Genomic DNA, 17,531 nt, shown 5'->3' with positions numbered 1-17,531 from the left:
TTACATGTAATGTATTGCTGAAGAACCACTAACCTGCTGTTGTGTGGTTTATCCTTAGCCATGCATCAGGGAGCAGCTGGCAAACTGTAGCTGAAAATGTGAAAACTGAGAGTTTTGCAGTGAAAGGGCTAAAACCAAATGCAATTTATCTCTTCCTTGTGAGAGCAGCTAATGCATATGGGCTGAGTGACCCAAGCCAAATATCTGATCCAGTGAAAACTCAAGGTAAGTTTTTGATACTGAACATTTTGGGTGTCCACAGCAGCTGTCACAAGTTGACTAAGCAATACCAGATGCAGGAATTCTGGTAGCTTTGTACTGCCTACCTATCCTGGCTATAATATCTACTACAGTAAAATACAGTGTTTAAACTTGCATTTCTCTGTAACACAGACTCTGACAGCTTGTTGCATTGCCTAAGGGAACCCTAGTATCTCTTATCCAAAGGTAGTTACAACTTGCAGAATAGCTCTTGCTAGCAGCCAAGTAATCCCTGGTTTTTTTGAGTTCCCACACAAATCCTCAAATTCCATGGAAATGTTATTGCTATGTCCAGTGAATCAAATAAGGCTTAAGACTGAGACAGGGAGAGAAACAGCATGTAATCTAAGTTGATTTCTGCTGCAATAAGAAAGAGAAAAGTTGAAAATTTGAAGGAATTTGGCATCACAAACCAGTAAAGAGGTTTTGGCAGTATGTTACAAGTGTTTCCACAGTACAAGTGTTGGAAGCAAAACAGGGTAGAAAGCAGTGCTTACAGATAGCCAAGTGAAAGAAAAGTCTGGGTAGAAGTGAATGAAGGAGTCATCCACTGACTCCAGCTGTGACTGAAGTCCAGCTATGTAAAATTAAAACTATCTTTGTGTTCACTGTAGCCAATAAAAGACACTTAGGATGATGTGCAGGGAATAATGCATTACAGCTCTGACCACCTGCATTTGTCCAGTAGAAAAGCTTAGATTCTTAAGAAGGGAAAACGACACACTCTTTCAAAGAAAAGGTGATAGAGAGTGTATTTTTTTTGTTTGTTTTTCTGATCTTCCTACTTATTGGAGAAATTGACCCACTGGCTTATTAAGAGTGTCTTTGTTGTATATTTGTTTCTTTGTTTGCGTAAGTGAGTACATGTTAGTTTTTGAAAGGAAGTTCTCTAAAGGAAACAAAGCGTTTTTCTTTGGTGACTTCTCATGTTTTCTGTTGTTGGTCTGAAAGCAAATCTTTCTCATCTCCCCTGGGGTGTGACCAGTTTCACATTGCTGTCTTTTGGTATCATTCATTTCTCCTGATGGGTGACAATTTCAGCAGATATGTATGGCCAGCAGAGTCACAGCCCCATGGAAAATCAGGATTGCACAGGTTCCCAAGTCTGTTACCAAGGAGAGATTTAATAACCTTTTAGTGATTCCTGATTTCTGGGAATAGAGCTGCACAAGCCTGTTTTTCATGTAATGTAGTTTCATTTCTGGAGAAGAGGTATTGTGTCTGTCCCAAACTAACTGATTACTGACCTGATTCTGAAAAAGAGCAAATGTTCTTTTCACTCAACTGAGTGCTTTATAATGACATGGAAAAGCTTCACTGTTCTCTGGGCACCTAGTAGAGCTGAAAACCCAGGAGCCACACAATACCTCAGTGAAAGCAACAACTAACACATAAAATTTTCTCCAATTTTAAGAAATGTAATCAAGTGTCAAGTCCTTTAGAGCAGTTCTTCTCTTCTTCCAATACCATTTAATTTTTAAGTTGTGGACTAGTTAAGCAAGTCCAAAAATTTTCAGTTGGCTTTTGTCTAAGGGTGTGGTCCTAACTGCTTGTTCAGTGCAAATTGAGATGAAGGTAGGTTACTACCTTCAGTGCCTTCTTCCCTTCAGTACTACCTTCCTAGTACCTTCATCTTTGTACTTTGCAAACATTAACAACCACATTCTTGGGTGTTTTCACTGACAGTCCCCATCTCAGAGCTGAAACAAGAAAGCACACACATCATTTTATAGCACAGATGTGCAAATGGCTGAGCCTGTGAATAGTTTGATCCATATTGTGGATGACTCATCTCTTAACTAGCCAAGCTAGAGCTAATTATTCCACTGGCTTTCCTGTTACATTCTGAGCAGGGTGATATTTAGGCAATGATCCCTAACAGAAGCTTTTATCTTTAATGCTTTCAAACTTTGGGAGGAGGGAAATACTGTGATAATGGACTGCTTGCAGAACATACTTTATGGCTGTAGTATCACATAGCAGTGACTCAGTGGAGGAATCCATTGACTTTTTTGGTTTTGTTATTATCGATGTTGATTGCTAAGAATCCATATTTGTCATTCACTGGCTACACATTAACCTCACTAGTAACCACTGCAAGTATTTTTCATGAATTTCCAGTCAGCATATTAGCCATAGTCAACACGATATTTGTTTAAAATGGGGTGATCCAGGAGTGAGTTGTGAACCTAGAACAGAAACTGTTGCTCTGTTTTTCCATAGTACATGTTTTAGATACCCTCTTAGTGATTACCCTGTAAATTTTACACATCTGACAGTCATTCCATTTCAGTTAAATGTGCTTTCCAAGGGCTCAATATGCCCAAATTTTTTCATTGTACTATTGCATTTTTTGGGAGGATTTTGTCCCTTCATGTATATGAATAATTTTTCCAGCTATAGGATAGACCAAATACCAGGTGATCCAGACAGCCCTCAACTGGGCTCTGCCTCCCATTTACAGAAGCCTCTTGCCATTAGAGAAGTTACAGCCATATGAGTAATTTATCTTTTCTCTGTTAACATTATTTTGTGGTAACACCAATTAAGTTTGTCATTAATTTATCTTAAGATACAGCTTCTGCTTTTGCTGTTCTTTATAGGTTGCCTAGCCTCTTGGGATTGGCAGTGGGAAATAGAATGTTTTCTCTTTCCAGCAGGAAAGAGTAAAGAGAGGCTACTGTAGCCATTTACCAAAGCTGTCCTTGAGTGTGGTGTGTCTTTTTGTGGAGCATTACCCTCACGTTTCTGTGAAAGGAAGTGCAGTGTCTTAAGTTGGTACTACCTAAACGTTGGTGATTTACTCAAGAAAATGCTTAATGTGGCTTTTTCTTACATGGTTAGGAAGTACTGAGGGTCAGCTTCATTAGTGATAGCATCATACACTTTTTGACATGCTCATTTGTATTTACATGTACTTATCTCAACAATCACGTGTACTTATGAGAGTGGAATCTTAAATTATTGCAGATGTTCCGCCAACAAGTCAAGGTGTGGATCACAAGCAGGTCCAGAGAGAGCTGGGTGATGTGGTGCTACATCTGCACAACCCTACTATCCTTTCTTCCTCCTCAATCGAAGTTCATTGGACTGTGAGTACAAATCTGTTCCCTGCTGGTGCTTACATGTACTGCTGAGATGTCCTGCCTCGACTGCAGTGGGGTCACACTTTCAAGAAGCTGAGTAGTTTGTATGCTTGCAAATGTTTTTCTCTAGGAAGAATGCTACTTGTGCTCTGCTTTTCTACTTCATTAAATTTTATCCATTTTCTCCATCTTTGTTTCCATAGAGAGTACTGTTTACAATAGAATGAGGGTTTCAGAGTCCCCTGGAAGCTAAAGGACTGATCAAAGCCTTCCTAAGTCATACCATTTGAAGCCTTTGCACTGCTTTCAGTGGGATGTGTAGTGAGATAACATGAGTAATTCCCTGTCAGTCACCTGTAGAGAGAAATACTGCACAATTCTGTTTGAAAATGTTACTCCCATGCTACAGACATGCTGACAAAACCACCCAAATCAGATAGCCTCATCTGAACCCATCCTTTCCTGTGGTGCACTGAGCATACATGGTGCAAGGAAAGGAGGTAAAAAAGGCATCATATTGCATCATATTGATGCTGCTCTGGCAGCAAGCAGGAAAGCAGGAAGTTGGCCATGTGAAGGACATAGCAGAGGAACTGAGAGAGTGAGGAATGTAACTCAAAGATCAGTTTTAAAATGGAATGCAGAATAAGAAAAAGTTGGGGATATAATTATACCATGTACAGAAGTAAAACCATAAGGAGTGAGCTTTGAGTCTTTGTAGGACTTTAATCTGAACATTCCAGTATAATGGCAGGGATAGTGTGGGACAGCATGGGCTGTAGCTCCTGCCATGCCATAGCAGAATATTTTGAACAGGAGCAAAAGGCATTTTGACTTTGTAGAAGAGCCATAGCCCAAAGGAGTCCTGATCTACATCCAGGGCTCCTCGATGCTGCAATAATATCTGCTGTGTTGCACAGTAATTACACTCTCACCTCCAGTACAGCCACCTGCAGCAGCCAATCTCCTGTTTTAACTAATACATTAAAACATCTTTGAGGTTCCTAGCAAATTTTGTTTGACCTTTACTTACAGACCAACCTTTTCCAGACAGGCAGCTTTTGTCAGTCTCTTGGGTGGCCTGTGGCTTCTCTGCAATTTCAAAAATAAGCATTACCTCAGTTTCAGCTAACACACGCATTCTTTATGTGATTATTAAAAATGAAATGTGTTGCTCTTTGGATTGAAATTGCAAACACATAGTTTTATTATTTCATTGTATGAGATTTTTGAAAACAGGAAAATCTCATGCACTTTAAAAATTTTATTGTGGTTGTTTCTGGACTTCCTTATTCATCTAAAATTGAAACCAGTAGTTAAAAAGATAGTGAATGCTCCAAGACAGATCAGTTGTATAAGGTATCTTTCCGTTTCAGCTATAGTCAAACAGATTGGATCTGCCCTCAATTACAGTCAGATCTCTTTCTCCATAGATTTGGTATAAAATTGCCTTAGTTTGAAAAGCACTCACTTTTCACTTGAAAACTCACACTTGAAAATCAGCTTGATTTGCTTTTCAAGTCTCATCCGTGTTACCATACTGAGTTTTATGTTCCCTCTTGGAATCACCACAGAGTGGGTGGACATGGGGAAAGTCTTTGGAGAGATCTGCCCTCTGACAGAGCCCAGACACAGCAGTGGAGACAGTGCCAGCTGGCCACCCTCTCAGTTTGCTTTCTCCAAAAAGAAGCAGGCAGGAAGCAGTGCTCATTTCACTGATTCTGGGAAGTTCCCACACCTTGGAAGAGTTGACAGGCTCTCTCTTTGATCTCCATATTCATCACCCTGAGCCATGGCACTGTAAATCTCCCTTTCCCCATGTGCCCAGCCTTGCTCTGCAGATTCAGGTGGGCAGCAGTCTGACCTGTGCCAAGCTCTTTTGCTCCACGGATGCAAAGACTTTTCATTTCATGGAGCTGGGGCATATTAAATGACTTTGTTATCCCCCCTTAATGCCTTCCTAAATCCAGGGAAACCAGCACAGTTCTACCAGCATCAAAGAGATTAATGCAGTTGTGAATCCAGTCTGTAATTTGCTGTAATGCAAGGAGCTTTTATCTGCTTTGGCAGTGATGTTTACTCTGAATAACATGAGGGATAGTCCAGGGGCCATGCACGGTGTCATGGGCATCACCCCTGGTTCCTGTCTGGTTATGGATGTGTTGTTCTGTGTTCTGCTGTCTTGCCAGGTGGACCAGCAATCCCAGTATATTCAAGGATATAAAATTCTGTACCGGCCTACACCAGCATCTTATGGAGAATCAGAGTGGTTAATCTTCGAAGTGAGGACTCCAACCAAAAACAGTGTTATCATTCCAGAGCTGAAGAAAGGTGTAAACTATGAAATCAAGGCCCGCCCCTTCTTTAATGAGTTTCAGGGAGCAGATAGTGAAGTGAAATTTGCAAAGACCCTGGAAGAAGGCAAGTAGGAGCTAGACTGTCTTCATCTTTCCTTTTTGAAGTAGCAGCCTGGCCAGCTTTCCTCTGATATGTTCATTATTTGATCTTGTTTGAAGTGCATGCTGTTTGAGAGCGGCAATCTGTGGCAGAGGAGACTGATCATTATGTGAATTGTTTGGTGACACAGAAGTAAATATTCTAAGCCAGGCATGAGAGACAGAGAGAGAGAGGGATGTGCAAAAATCCCCTCCAACACACAATGGGAAATGCGCTTTTTTATCTTCCCTGCAGTGTGTGCACTCCTCCCTGCTGAGTTCATGGGCTGGTCACAAGTGACTTCTGTCAGACTGAAGCACTTGCTAATCACTATCTTGAGTAGATAGCAGACACCACAGAAATCATCAAAGCAGTGTAGCTGGGGAAATGGAAACCATGGTTTTCAGAAGGCTTTTATATGTGGATCAATCAGTGAGACAAAATGGAAAGATGAATGAGGGCAACAGATAGAGCGGACTAAATTATGTATTTCCATCTCATACATGTGCTAAAGAGACAAGGTTCATAAAGCTCTTCCTTCTGTTGCTGCACAGGAATGATAAGTATGCAAGGTGGCCAGTTCCTCTGAATAGGGATTTTGGTGCTGCTGCTAGGATGTGCAGCCTTTCCCTTTCCATCTTCCTCCTCCTTTAGAAATGCTGTGTAGCTCCAGTTCCTTGCTGCACATGATCCAAAAGGTGTGCATAGCTGCATTCATCCCGAGCATTAGCTAAGCATCCACTTTTTAGAAGGATTATTTCAAATTCAGGACATGAATAATTATTATAAATATGTTAATAATAACACATTCTGTCCAGATTTTAATGAGTTTTGTATTACTCATTATTCTTTACACACTAGAGGAACTGAGATTTAGACTGGGGACTGTATAGGATCTGTTTTTCAAAACTGTTGATTCTGGGTGAGATGACTTGAGAGCAGTGAGGAGCTCAGTGCCCAGAACTGTGACATGCCAGTAATGTGTATCTCAGAGTACAGTTTGGAGTGTTACTTTTCCTGGCCTGCACAGCAAAACTACAGCAGAACTCAGAGCCTGGTTGTTGGGTTATACATTTTCCTTCTGTATCATTTTGCCTTCTGGGCACAAACTGCCCCCAGTGAAGGGTGAGACACAAAAGATTGCATTTGTAGAGCCCAGAAACCATCTTCCACTTAAAGAAACTCGCTTGTGGGTGTGACAAACATAACCGTTCAATCCTTCTTTCCGAACAAACAGCTCCCAGCGCTCCACCTCAGAGCGTTTCAGTAACTAAGAACGACGGGAACGGGACAGCAATCGTGGTCACCTGGCAGCCACCCCCTGAGGACAACCAGAACGGGATGGTTCAGGAATATAAGGTACTGCTGGCATGGCTTGGTTCCCTGGCAGAGGGAGCGTGGCCAAGTAGGGAGGGAAGGGCTGTTCGTGGATGCTTGGCTCCATCTTCTGGTTATTCAGAAAAAATGGGAGAGAAAGTCACTGCTTTGAATCAAACTCATATTTAGTGATTCTGCCTAGGTGGTGGAAGGCAATTAAAACAGCCTCCATAAATCAAAGCAAAGGGTCAACACTCTTAATTAAAACAGCTCCTGCCTTGCCTTCATTATGACTTGGGAAATGCACACACAAGGAGAGAGGGAATCATACCTGTTTGAGATCCACTTTGTGACTCTTAAGACACTGGCCAAGGTAGTAAATATAAACAAGCTTAATGCGTTGAAAAGCTCAGGGATAATAATTAACAGTGTCAAGATCTGAGTAAATTATGCGTAACTGGAAATGGAAAACTTTCAAGGAAAGAATGTGCAGCTATGATAATAAATCTATTAGTACGTAGAATTTTTTTTTCTTCCAAACACAGTTCTCATTATGTTATTTAATTTTAACAAATTGAAAGTACATTAAAAATATGTATTGTTTGTTATTGATTTATGAACACAGACTGTATTTGCAGTTTGAATTTTTCGGTGGTAATTTATATAGCAAAGCAAATGAAGTTTAGTTTTCCTAAGCAAGCTAGAAATGTCTCAAATGTAGATCTCAAGTAAGCTTTGTAGCCATGAAAAGGCAGGAACTTTGGTTTTAGCCCCTTGCAAATACACAGTATAAGAATGTCTTGGCTGTTTTTCAGGTTTACACACAGTGCTATAAACATATATTCCTACCCATCAAAACTCATTCTGATTTTTCTCTCCTCTCAGTAAAAATGGGAAAGGGAAGAGATTGCTAAGCTTCATGGTCAATTTAGAAAAAGAAAATCTTTTTTCAGAACCTGGCCAACTGGTAAAAAAAAATCTGTTTGTGGCCTAGTTTCAGATATATATATAATTGGAAAAAATACTTGTGAAGTTATTTCATTTAAAAACAAACCTTGAGCTGGAAAGATGGAATTACTTCCAACAAGAAACTGCATCAGAGGGATGTTGAAGTTGCAATGACACAATGATAAAAGTCAGGAAATTCACATTTCTGAGTGGATATAATCCCTACCCCACCTGCCAGGATTTTGAGGTGACAGGCTACCAGGTGCTGGAGCAAGCACACTGTAGTGCTTATGTAGCAGTAGATGGCACACTGGCACATTTTGCATCTGTATTTGTAGCATTGATGCCATTATTTTCCTTTGTGCTTATCACCATGGACAGAAAACAGACATAAAAAAAAAAAAATCTGTGAAAATATATATGCCATTCCTGCTTAATTTGCTAAATGTAATTACTGGTTTTATCAAAAAAACATAAAGAAATGTAGAACTGCTGATTTTAGATTAAGAACTAATAAGAAAAAAATTTAAATAGAAATCTTGAGAAATTTTCTCTTTTCTTCCCCTTTTGTTTTTCTATCTTCTTTTTTCTATCAGAAAATTGAAAGAAAAAAAAGGTATGCATATATGGGCAGATCATTATTTTCTCAGCAAGTCAGATCAAAGGCAAGAGTATACCTACTTTAATTAAAGGATAAAATAAATAGGAAGAAGGATACTATCTTAATTGAAGAATTGTCAGTAGAACACACAAAACCCTGGAAATTCAAATTCACAGCATAAGTTATTTTCTCCTTCTCTAACACAAAGTTAGAAATTCTCTTGTTATACTAATTCTCTCTCTTCCCTTACGTGTCTGTTATGATGTGAATTCATTCTTCTTTGATAACATTCTAAAAGTTCATTTTCACTTGCCTGTTTATGTCAGTCAAATGTTGGATGATGAGTACTGAACAACTTGATGTTTGACCTCACATTCTTGCTTGATGAACTTCTCCATGTACTTGAGCACCTAAGAACAAAACCTTTTTATTCTGAATTAATAGTTCATGATTACAAGTACATAATAAATGGGTTTCATTGTTTGCACATGCACCATTTTACAGGATAGCAGTAATAATTTCTGTGAAAATTTCCTAAGTCAAAATGTAGATTTAAGTCCTTTGTTCCTCACTTAATCAAGTTCTTATTTATATGAGCATTTTCATGACCATCCTTTAGGATTCAAGAGCAGTATTAGTAACACTTTTACTCCTAGCACTGATTGAAACAGTCTCTATGTAGTATCAGAATACAAAAAGGAGACTCTCTTCATGTGCTGTGACCTGCTCTGCAGCAGCACTTATGTATATCATGTGCTGGGATTCGATTTCAAAGGAACCTAAAATGCATTTCACATCCTCACAGTGTCCCACTAGCCTTGTTTCAGTCTGTGGCATCCAGAGAAGGAAAAAAGGTCTTTACAATGTCCTGAAGGTGAGATAAAATCTCCAGTGTCCAGGCAGGAAGGGCTGTACAGAAGGGGCTGTAGCAATTGTTCTACATGTGAAAGTCTATCCCACTCACCTGGCAATCTCCACAGCAGCAGAATTCCACTAGGGATTTAGAGCAGCTATCACGGTACTAAATCTTTTAGGAGCTCCATATGTTGAAAGCAAAATCTTCCCTCCCAGTTGTACAATTGGCCCAGGTTCTGATATGCTGCTGTTCTCAGCCAAGTTTGCTTCTTTACAGATAAGGTATTGAATTTAACTAATTTAACTTTCTGGATAAATGTTCTTTGTAAAGCAATACATTTGTGGAAAGGACACAAAAAGGACATAGGCACAGCTTCATGATTTTTTTTAGCAGATGTAGATTAGCTGCTGCTTCACCTTGAATAGCAGTTGGGAGTTCAACCATCTTCCTAAAAGCATTTACCACATCAGTGGTTCAGGCCTAAAGAGATAAAGATATCTCACCATAATGTTTCTCCCAGCTATTTAATGTCACTGATGTAATATATGAAATTGTGAATTGAAGTAACTAGACCTGTATCTTGGTCTCAACCAAAAAAATGCGATCTGATGTCACGCTGTTGTCTCAATTAGAAGACAGCATATCACTCAAAATTCACCCCTTGCTGCCATCTAAAAAAAAAGAAAAACCAAAACCTTTTGGATTCCATTATGACATCAGTTCCCTTATAAGATGTCATGTGATAAAAGACTTGCTTGTGCACTAGAGTGACACATAATTCCTGGAGAATTGCAAATTCATTTGACTTCCTTTGTTGTTTTTGGGAACAGTTCTTGGCTGTGGGGCTTCCCTCATTTCTTCTGTGCTTGTAGTTTCATTAGCACTTGTTGAACTCTAAATGAATTCTGATAAACTCATCAAATAATGGTAGTACTTGGAGCAGCTCTTTGGAACAAGTAGTATCTTTTCAGTATTCATAGAGGGCCTAGGACAGCAATCCAGCACTGCAGATGTTAGAACAGTGACAAAGTGTAAATTCCTTCATCCAGAAGAAAAGAATGTGTCAGCTTTCCTTCTTCTTACCCTTCAGGGTTGAATTTGGAACATTTACACGTGCCATGCATTTGCTTCCCTGCAGGTTTGGTGCCTTGGCAATGAGAGCCGATACCACATAAACAAGACAGTGGATGGAACCACCTTTTCCGTAGTCATCCCCTCCCTCGTTCCCGGCATCCGATACAGCGTGGAAGTGGCTGCAAGCACCGGGGCAGGACCTGGAGTGAAAAGCGATCCCCAGTTTATCCAGTTAGGTAAGCATCCTGGTAATCCTGCCTATTGGTTTGGGTGATTTCTGTTTGTTTGCTTTTTGTCTTTTATGGCACCAGAAATTCTTTCAAGACAAGTGAAATAGATAGTGTCACTTGATCTCTGGAATAGCAGCATTTGGCATTTCTGGTTTTAAACTTGCCTTAGAACTGCATTCTAAAGGTGGGATTAAAACAACATGGGGGGGTGGGTGGGTGGTTTAATCTCCCAGTTCATCAGGGCTTTTTAGTAGTTGACTTTTCAAAGTGAATTTTCACCCTTAAGACTGGTGTAATAAAACTTGTAGGGGAATATGAATCATTAGGTGTTGATCCACTTCAGGGATGTAATTTGTCTTGACCAGATTTTATCATTATTGAAGCAAAAAAAGAAACATCCTAAAATTAGGCACAATAAACATTAACTATGTTTGAAAGCTGGTAAATAACCTGAGTACAGGAAAAAATATGTACACTAATGATTTACTATAATTTGACCTAATCCCATTTATACCAAGCATTGCTGTCATAAATGTCGACCAGGGACATTGCTCCTGGATGTTTTTTGGGAAAAATGCATCTTTGCTGTTGGTTAGCTGAAGATTATTTAAAGTAGCTTTAAGTATAGTCATATGCTGCTTTATAGTATGCCTGGAGCAAAATACCTTATCATTACAGTATATAATTACAAAAGCAAGCTCAGCATGTTGCTTTGGACTTTATGTTCTGTCTGTCTCTGTATCATTAGAAGATCTGCCTTTTTATTTCACTTGTATTTAAAAATCTATAATTAAGAGCATGTGAAAACAAGACAGAGCAACTAATATGGAAAATTACTTGTACATTTCCTTAGGTATTGAAAGGAAGGTCATCTTTAGCTTACTTAAATTAGACAGGTATATGATTCCAAACTACTTTGATGGAGATTTTACAATGAAATTGCACACAGCTTGTATAAGATTCCATTAATATGGAATTATTACAGGAAAACCCTGTAGTTATATGTTGGATTGTTCCTCCCTACAGCCAGCTACCGTTCACAGCTTTCTACAGCCAGTCAAAATTAAGCTTATTCTATATGGCTTAGGTTTGAAAATTCTGCATTAGTGAGGTTTATGAGGATAACCTCAAATGTTCAAAGCCAAAGGCTCCATAACCGCTTCTCTTTTTCCCTTTTGTTTGATGATAAGCAAATTCTTAAAGAAGGTGAATTTTATAATGGAACTTAATCACTTTGAGGTTTTGTTAAGTGGAAAAAGAAACAAATGGGACTGTCAAGGTAAGGGTTTTGCCCACTTCTGGGTTCCTGGCCTCTATTGGCACTATGTTAGAAACCAAGAAGTGATACCACACCCTTGAGAGGTGTTCAGATGTGCAAGTCTGGGAGAATACACATATTTCCTCATGGCTGGAGTTTGCTTTCACTGCTTGCCTCTGATTAAGTGGCATGGTCAAATCTAGACGTACTGTAAATCCCATAACTTGGTTGTTACATGGCAAAGATATGGAGACAGGAGTCTTGTAGAGATCCATGCCACAAGAGACAGAACAATGAAATATCTAGATGGTGCCAAAACCCTTTCAGCAACTGCAGGAGGCTGCTGAAAATTAGTGCTTAAATTTAAGAGGTAGCGCTCTTTGGTAGCACATATCAACCTAAATCATCCAGGTAGAAGAATGGCTGCAGATTATTCAACTATGCCCTGTGATGCAAGTTCTTCTCCAGCCCCCTCAAGGAATTGGATTCCTAGTTCTTAGAAGTGCTCCCAGCGTGGGGGTGGAACCAAGTTTTCTGGGTAGCTTTCTGAAGAAAGAAAATTAATTTGTTGATGTCATCAATTGGCACTTTTCACCTGCAATAAATTACATGGTTACAGAGAGAGGGAGGGGAGGCCAGGGAGTGGGAGGAAAGAGGGCTCAAGATGCTCCTTGTAGGAGGTTTGAAACAATCCCAACATGCTGTATATATGTGCTCTAAGAGCTGTGGGACCACTCCAAGCTACTGCATTTCTCACACTGCTCCAAACTATTCCTTCGGGAAATCTTTTCCTGATACCTGAATTGGTGTAATCCTAGGAAAGGAAAGGAAAGGAAAGGAAAGGAAAGGAAAGGAAAGGAAAGGAAAGGAAAGGAAAGGAAAGGAAAGGAAAGGAAAGGAAAGGAAAGGAAAGGAAAGGAAAGGAAAGGAAAGGAAAGGAAAGGAAAGGAAAGGAAAGGAAAGGAAAGGAAAGGAAAGGAAAGGAAAGGAAAGGAAAGGAAAGGAAAGGAAAGGAAAGGAAAGGAAAGGAAAGGAAAGGAAAGGAAAAGAAAAGAAAAGAAAAGAAAAGAGGAATCCCATGTGTGAAAGCAGAATTTACTGGGTGATTCTGAGATTCACTTTTGCAATAAGAACTTTTCATTAAAACCCAACATCTCTCTCCTTATAATGTGTTTTTCATACAAATTCGTGAGGCTGGGCTGTGGCTGGCTCTGGGTCTGCTCTTGGAGCCCGTGTGGGATGCTCCCAGGTTTGTGGCTCTGGGACATGCCTGGGCAGAGTCTCAGCTGGGTGTGTGACAGGAGGAAGCTTCACCTTTTGGGGGCTGCCTTCCAGAACGAGAGGGGAGGACAGGAGACATTGGATTCCCTGGGAGCTGGGGCGTGCAGTCGCAGTCCCACGCATCAGCTGAGCTGTGATAAATGACCTTGTGCACGCGCTTAACCTGTTACAAAGACAGGTACAAATTGTAATCTCAAAGCTCTTTCATTTTCCACGTCCCTGCTGACACAAAGCAGCTCACTGAGCTGTGGTACCCCAGACTTCCCATGCCACCAGGGACAAGCCAACAAAATAACTTGCTTCTTATTCATAAAATCATGAGATCAACTGAAAAACTATCTGTCTCCTTAAAACACCCTGCATGAAGCTTCTGAGCTTGCCTCTTGGCTTTTGAATGACTTTTTAAAGTTTCCAATGTAATTTCAAGGACTGAAAAAAAGTTTGCTTGTTTGTTTGTTTTAAAAGAAAAGATGATATTTTACACAAAGACTGCAAAAGCTTTGGGAAAAAAAATCATGAGACCTAGCCACAGCTCACTATATTCTGCCTCTAACAATGAGCCATAGAGAAACAGAGTCACAAAGGTTCAATAAAACCTTTCTTTTCCTGTCACAACGTGTAACTTAAAGGCATTGTTTACAAAAATGCTCTCTACAGAGAGATGAGAATTAGCAATTTTTGGCTGATCTCTAGCCTAGCTTTTGTAGAGTGATGAGATACTACCTGTGGTAGCTTGGCAGTATTACCTATGCCTGTTGACAAATAAGTAGTGGCATTGGGACAGGTTGTGACATACTTTGTTTCTGGTGCCAGCTCTGAGAAGCCCCCCAGCTGCAGTTGATGTTACTCTTCAGCACACAATTTGTGTGAATATATGGTATGCAGTTATTTATTAAGAAATGACTGCACAAATATTGTAAATGTTGAGTGTATTATTCAACCAGTGGATGTCTCAAGTGTACAAAACACAATAAAGTCTCATTGAATGTTTATGATACTAATTGCTTCATTTAGGGGTTGTGATTTGTGAACTAGCTAGCATGCTTTCAGGATATTATTCTGTCAGCCCTTAAGGTACTTCAAGTGTGATAGTTGTTAGGGTTTTTTCGTTGATATTTTTGTTTGTTGCCTGCAAACAACTTAAAAGTAATCTATTTTTACCCCTCACAGTAAACCCTTTCAAATCAGTTTAGTGCTGTCAGCTCAAGCTCTATGTTGTAAGATTGAAGTGCACAATTGATATTTTATCAGTTTGGGAAACATACATCTAGAAAGGAGACAAAATAACATTATTCTTACTTTCGTAATATTTCACCAAATAATTTTCTTATTGCATCATGCACATATATTTGAGAAAATACTCAAGCAATATGTTACAGGTTTCAGGTCTTTTGCATGTTCTAAATTGCCAAAATTATCAATGTGAACACCATTTAGTGTTTGTATGTTTTGTACACTGATTTAGACACACATATGGAAAAGCACCATTCCATAGGTTGTACATGTACAAGGCAAATCTAAGTTGCTTGCACACCTGTGAACCTGGAATTTCCTGTCTTTTTTGACTCTTTGGCATTCCAGTCATAAATGGGTATTAATCTTTTATTTGTCTTTTAGCAAGTTAAATGTTAACTTTCAGATTATTATTACTTATACGAATAATTAACATTAGAGGATTAGAAGTTCCAGTTCTTCTCTATGTAAATTCTAATTAATTTCCACTGAAGTTTGAAACTTGGAGCTTCAAGACATTCAAATCAAGTAGCTTGTGAGCAAAAGCCCTAGCAACATAATCTGTGATTAAAAAGCAAATTCTTATCTTGGGGTAGAAGAAGGGATGAGTCACTGTGATAAAATGCTGGTTTCAGGGAGCTGTGGGATCAGCCTGCTCCAACATCTCTGAGGTGTTTCCAAGTACATGAAATGCTGCGGCTGCTGCTCTGGCAGTGGGATAAACTTTGCCACAGAATGTTTATATTCACTTATTGTTTTGGCACATCTCCCTGAAGAGTGCAAGCAGGAACAGGAATGTTCATTATGAACCATTTATATATCAGTCAAAGTTCTTGAAATTTCCTGGGATGAAGAAAAAGTAGATTTTTTAATTTACTTTCTTTTAGTTCAAGAGTTATTTCAAATAATCCAACTGATTATTCCAGTGATCCAGCTGATCATTCAGGATCTCACGGGACTATTAGGGAGAGGGAAGATGCCCTTCTCAAAAAAAGGCTTCCAAGATAACCTTCCTTAGTGATGAGGAGGTCAATAAATTTCATTCTCTTTATATTTAGCTTACTTTCTATTTTTGAATCATAAGAGGAGTAGGATGTAGTCAAATGTGACCTTTTAAAAGCCCTTCCATCTCCTCTTATGTTGTTTTTCTGACTGTATGTGAACACAGGTGTATTTTTCTCTTTCCCATGTGCATAGATATATACCAGCTTATATAATGGCTCCAACAGTCCACCCATATTCAATGTGCCAGGAGCCTAATTTCTTAAATTTCTTTAAGTTCTTACACCTACAATGGCAAGTAAAGTCAGCATGAAATTAATGTTAATTAAAATTAAAATAATAAACAGTCAAGGCTTCTTCAGGATTTTATAGTATTCAGAAACATGTTGACTGAGCAATACAAACTGTTTCTGTATAAAAGTACTGTCTTTCTGTATGACTGAGTTGTTGACATGTTTAGAAAAGATTCTTATTTGGGTTTTGAGTTTGTGATTATTTTTTCTCCTGGATTTATTGTTTTAAAATATATATTTTAAGGATGAGACAAAAAATAATTACCCTTCTCATTTATGCAGGACCACAGGCTCTCCATAAATGTTTTATTCTATTCCATTGAGTTGTATAAGGGACTGTAGCTGTTTAAAAACACAAAAATTACTCATTTTGAAAAGAAGACTGATGATGCAAGTTTTCATATCTTAATATGGCCTCAGCTGCAGAGAAACAAAAGATGAGATGACAGCTCTAATTCATTGGTCACAGTATACTTTATAATTTAAGCCCATCTGGCCACTTGTGTGGAACTTCACTTGGCTGTCTCCATTCAGTCTGAAGCAACCCATCTTAACCTTGCACAAATAGGCGTGAAATCCATAAACCCATCAGACACAAAGAGTGTATTAGTAAGAAAAGAATGAGTCTGCCTGCTGAACTTTCAGGCTAGGCAGTGCACTTAGGCTCACAGAAGATAAAGAGAGCTGAAATATGAAATAAAATTTCCAATAAGGTAGCAGTCAAAGATGGGGGGAAGTTTCTCAGCAAAATAGATATTTTACTTCAAGGTCACAGAAACTGGAATCTGGAATCCTTCACTGGAAGAAGCTGTTATTAATTTAACCTTTTCTATTCCAAAAGGTATCCTTTTCCAGAGGAAATAATTTGTTGTGATTACATCTCTTGTTTGTATTGCAGTTTCTTATATTTTATGTAGGCTTATTTTGGCATAATGCAAGATGTCGTCATAAAAAAAAAAAATCTGTTCACTGCTTAATTCATAGGGAAAAGGTACTGGTTTTAAGCTAATAAGTTTTCATTTCTTATATAGTTCATATTAATAGAATTAATGACAGCACCTAGAATTAATAACAGCACCTCTCTCTTAAAACACTAATCTCTCGTTCTGGATTTGGTGTCACTACCAATAGTATAAAGCAGCTATCTCTTGGATTTCTGCAGGAGTAAAAGTGGGTATTTCAAAGACCAAGCTGTGGAATGTGTAAAGCAATATCCTCTCTGAGTAAAGGCATTGAATTCTTGCCCTCTGTCTGTGCACTAATGAAATTTCCATTGAGCACTCACTGTGGTGGTAAAGCGTCAGGAAGGCAGTATTCTGGCTTTGAGTTGCTTCACTTCAGTCAGGAAGCTTGGTCACTACCTGGGTCTTCTTACTGCTGTTCCTAGAAGGTTCCTGCAGAAGTTCAGTACAGAAAGAGCAGAAAAGACCAATTCTTAAAGCTGCTGTCTCTATTAAAAAAAAAAAAACTTTAAAAAAATAAAATTAATAGCCTGTGGAAAAATACATGGGTTTTTTTTTTTTTTTGTGGGTTATTTAAGGCTAAACTGGTTTGGAAAAGCACTACTTGTTCATTACTGATGAAACTCCTTAGCTGGTTTTAGCAATTCATGAGTCGTTCTTTAGTTATCCTTTAGTTTTTCATCCGTATTTAAG

General features: G+C 38.9%; 1 protein-coding gene across 1 annotated transcript in view; it reads left to right on the top strand.

Annotated features, from left to right (window-relative positions):
- ROBO1 (roundabout guidance receptor 1) overlaps positions 1–17,531 on the top strand; it is a 293,520-nt gene that overhangs the window by 239,046 nt on the left and 36,943 nt on the right. The window contains exons 13-17 of the mRNA XM_058856411.1: positions 59–225; positions 3,232–3,353; positions 5,537–5,768; positions 7,021–7,142; positions 10,644–10,815. Coding sequence (XP_058712394.1) covers positions 59–225; positions 3,232–3,353; positions 5,537–5,768; positions 7,021–7,142; positions 10,644–10,815 — 815 coding nt within the window. The remainder of the gene's footprint in view (positions 1–58; positions 226–3,231; positions 3,354–5,536; positions 5,769–7,020; positions 7,143–10,643; positions 10,816–17,531) is intronic.

Source organism: Poecile atricapillus, chromosome 1, assembly GCF_030490865.1.
Source record: "Poecile atricapillus isolate bPoeAtr1 chromosome 1, bPoeAtr1.hap1, whole genome shotgun sequence".
Lineage (NCBI taxonomy): Eukaryota > Metazoa > Chordata > Aves > Passeriformes > Paridae > Poecile > Poecile atricapillus.
This window is presented reverse-complemented; position numbering and strand designations above follow the sequence as displayed.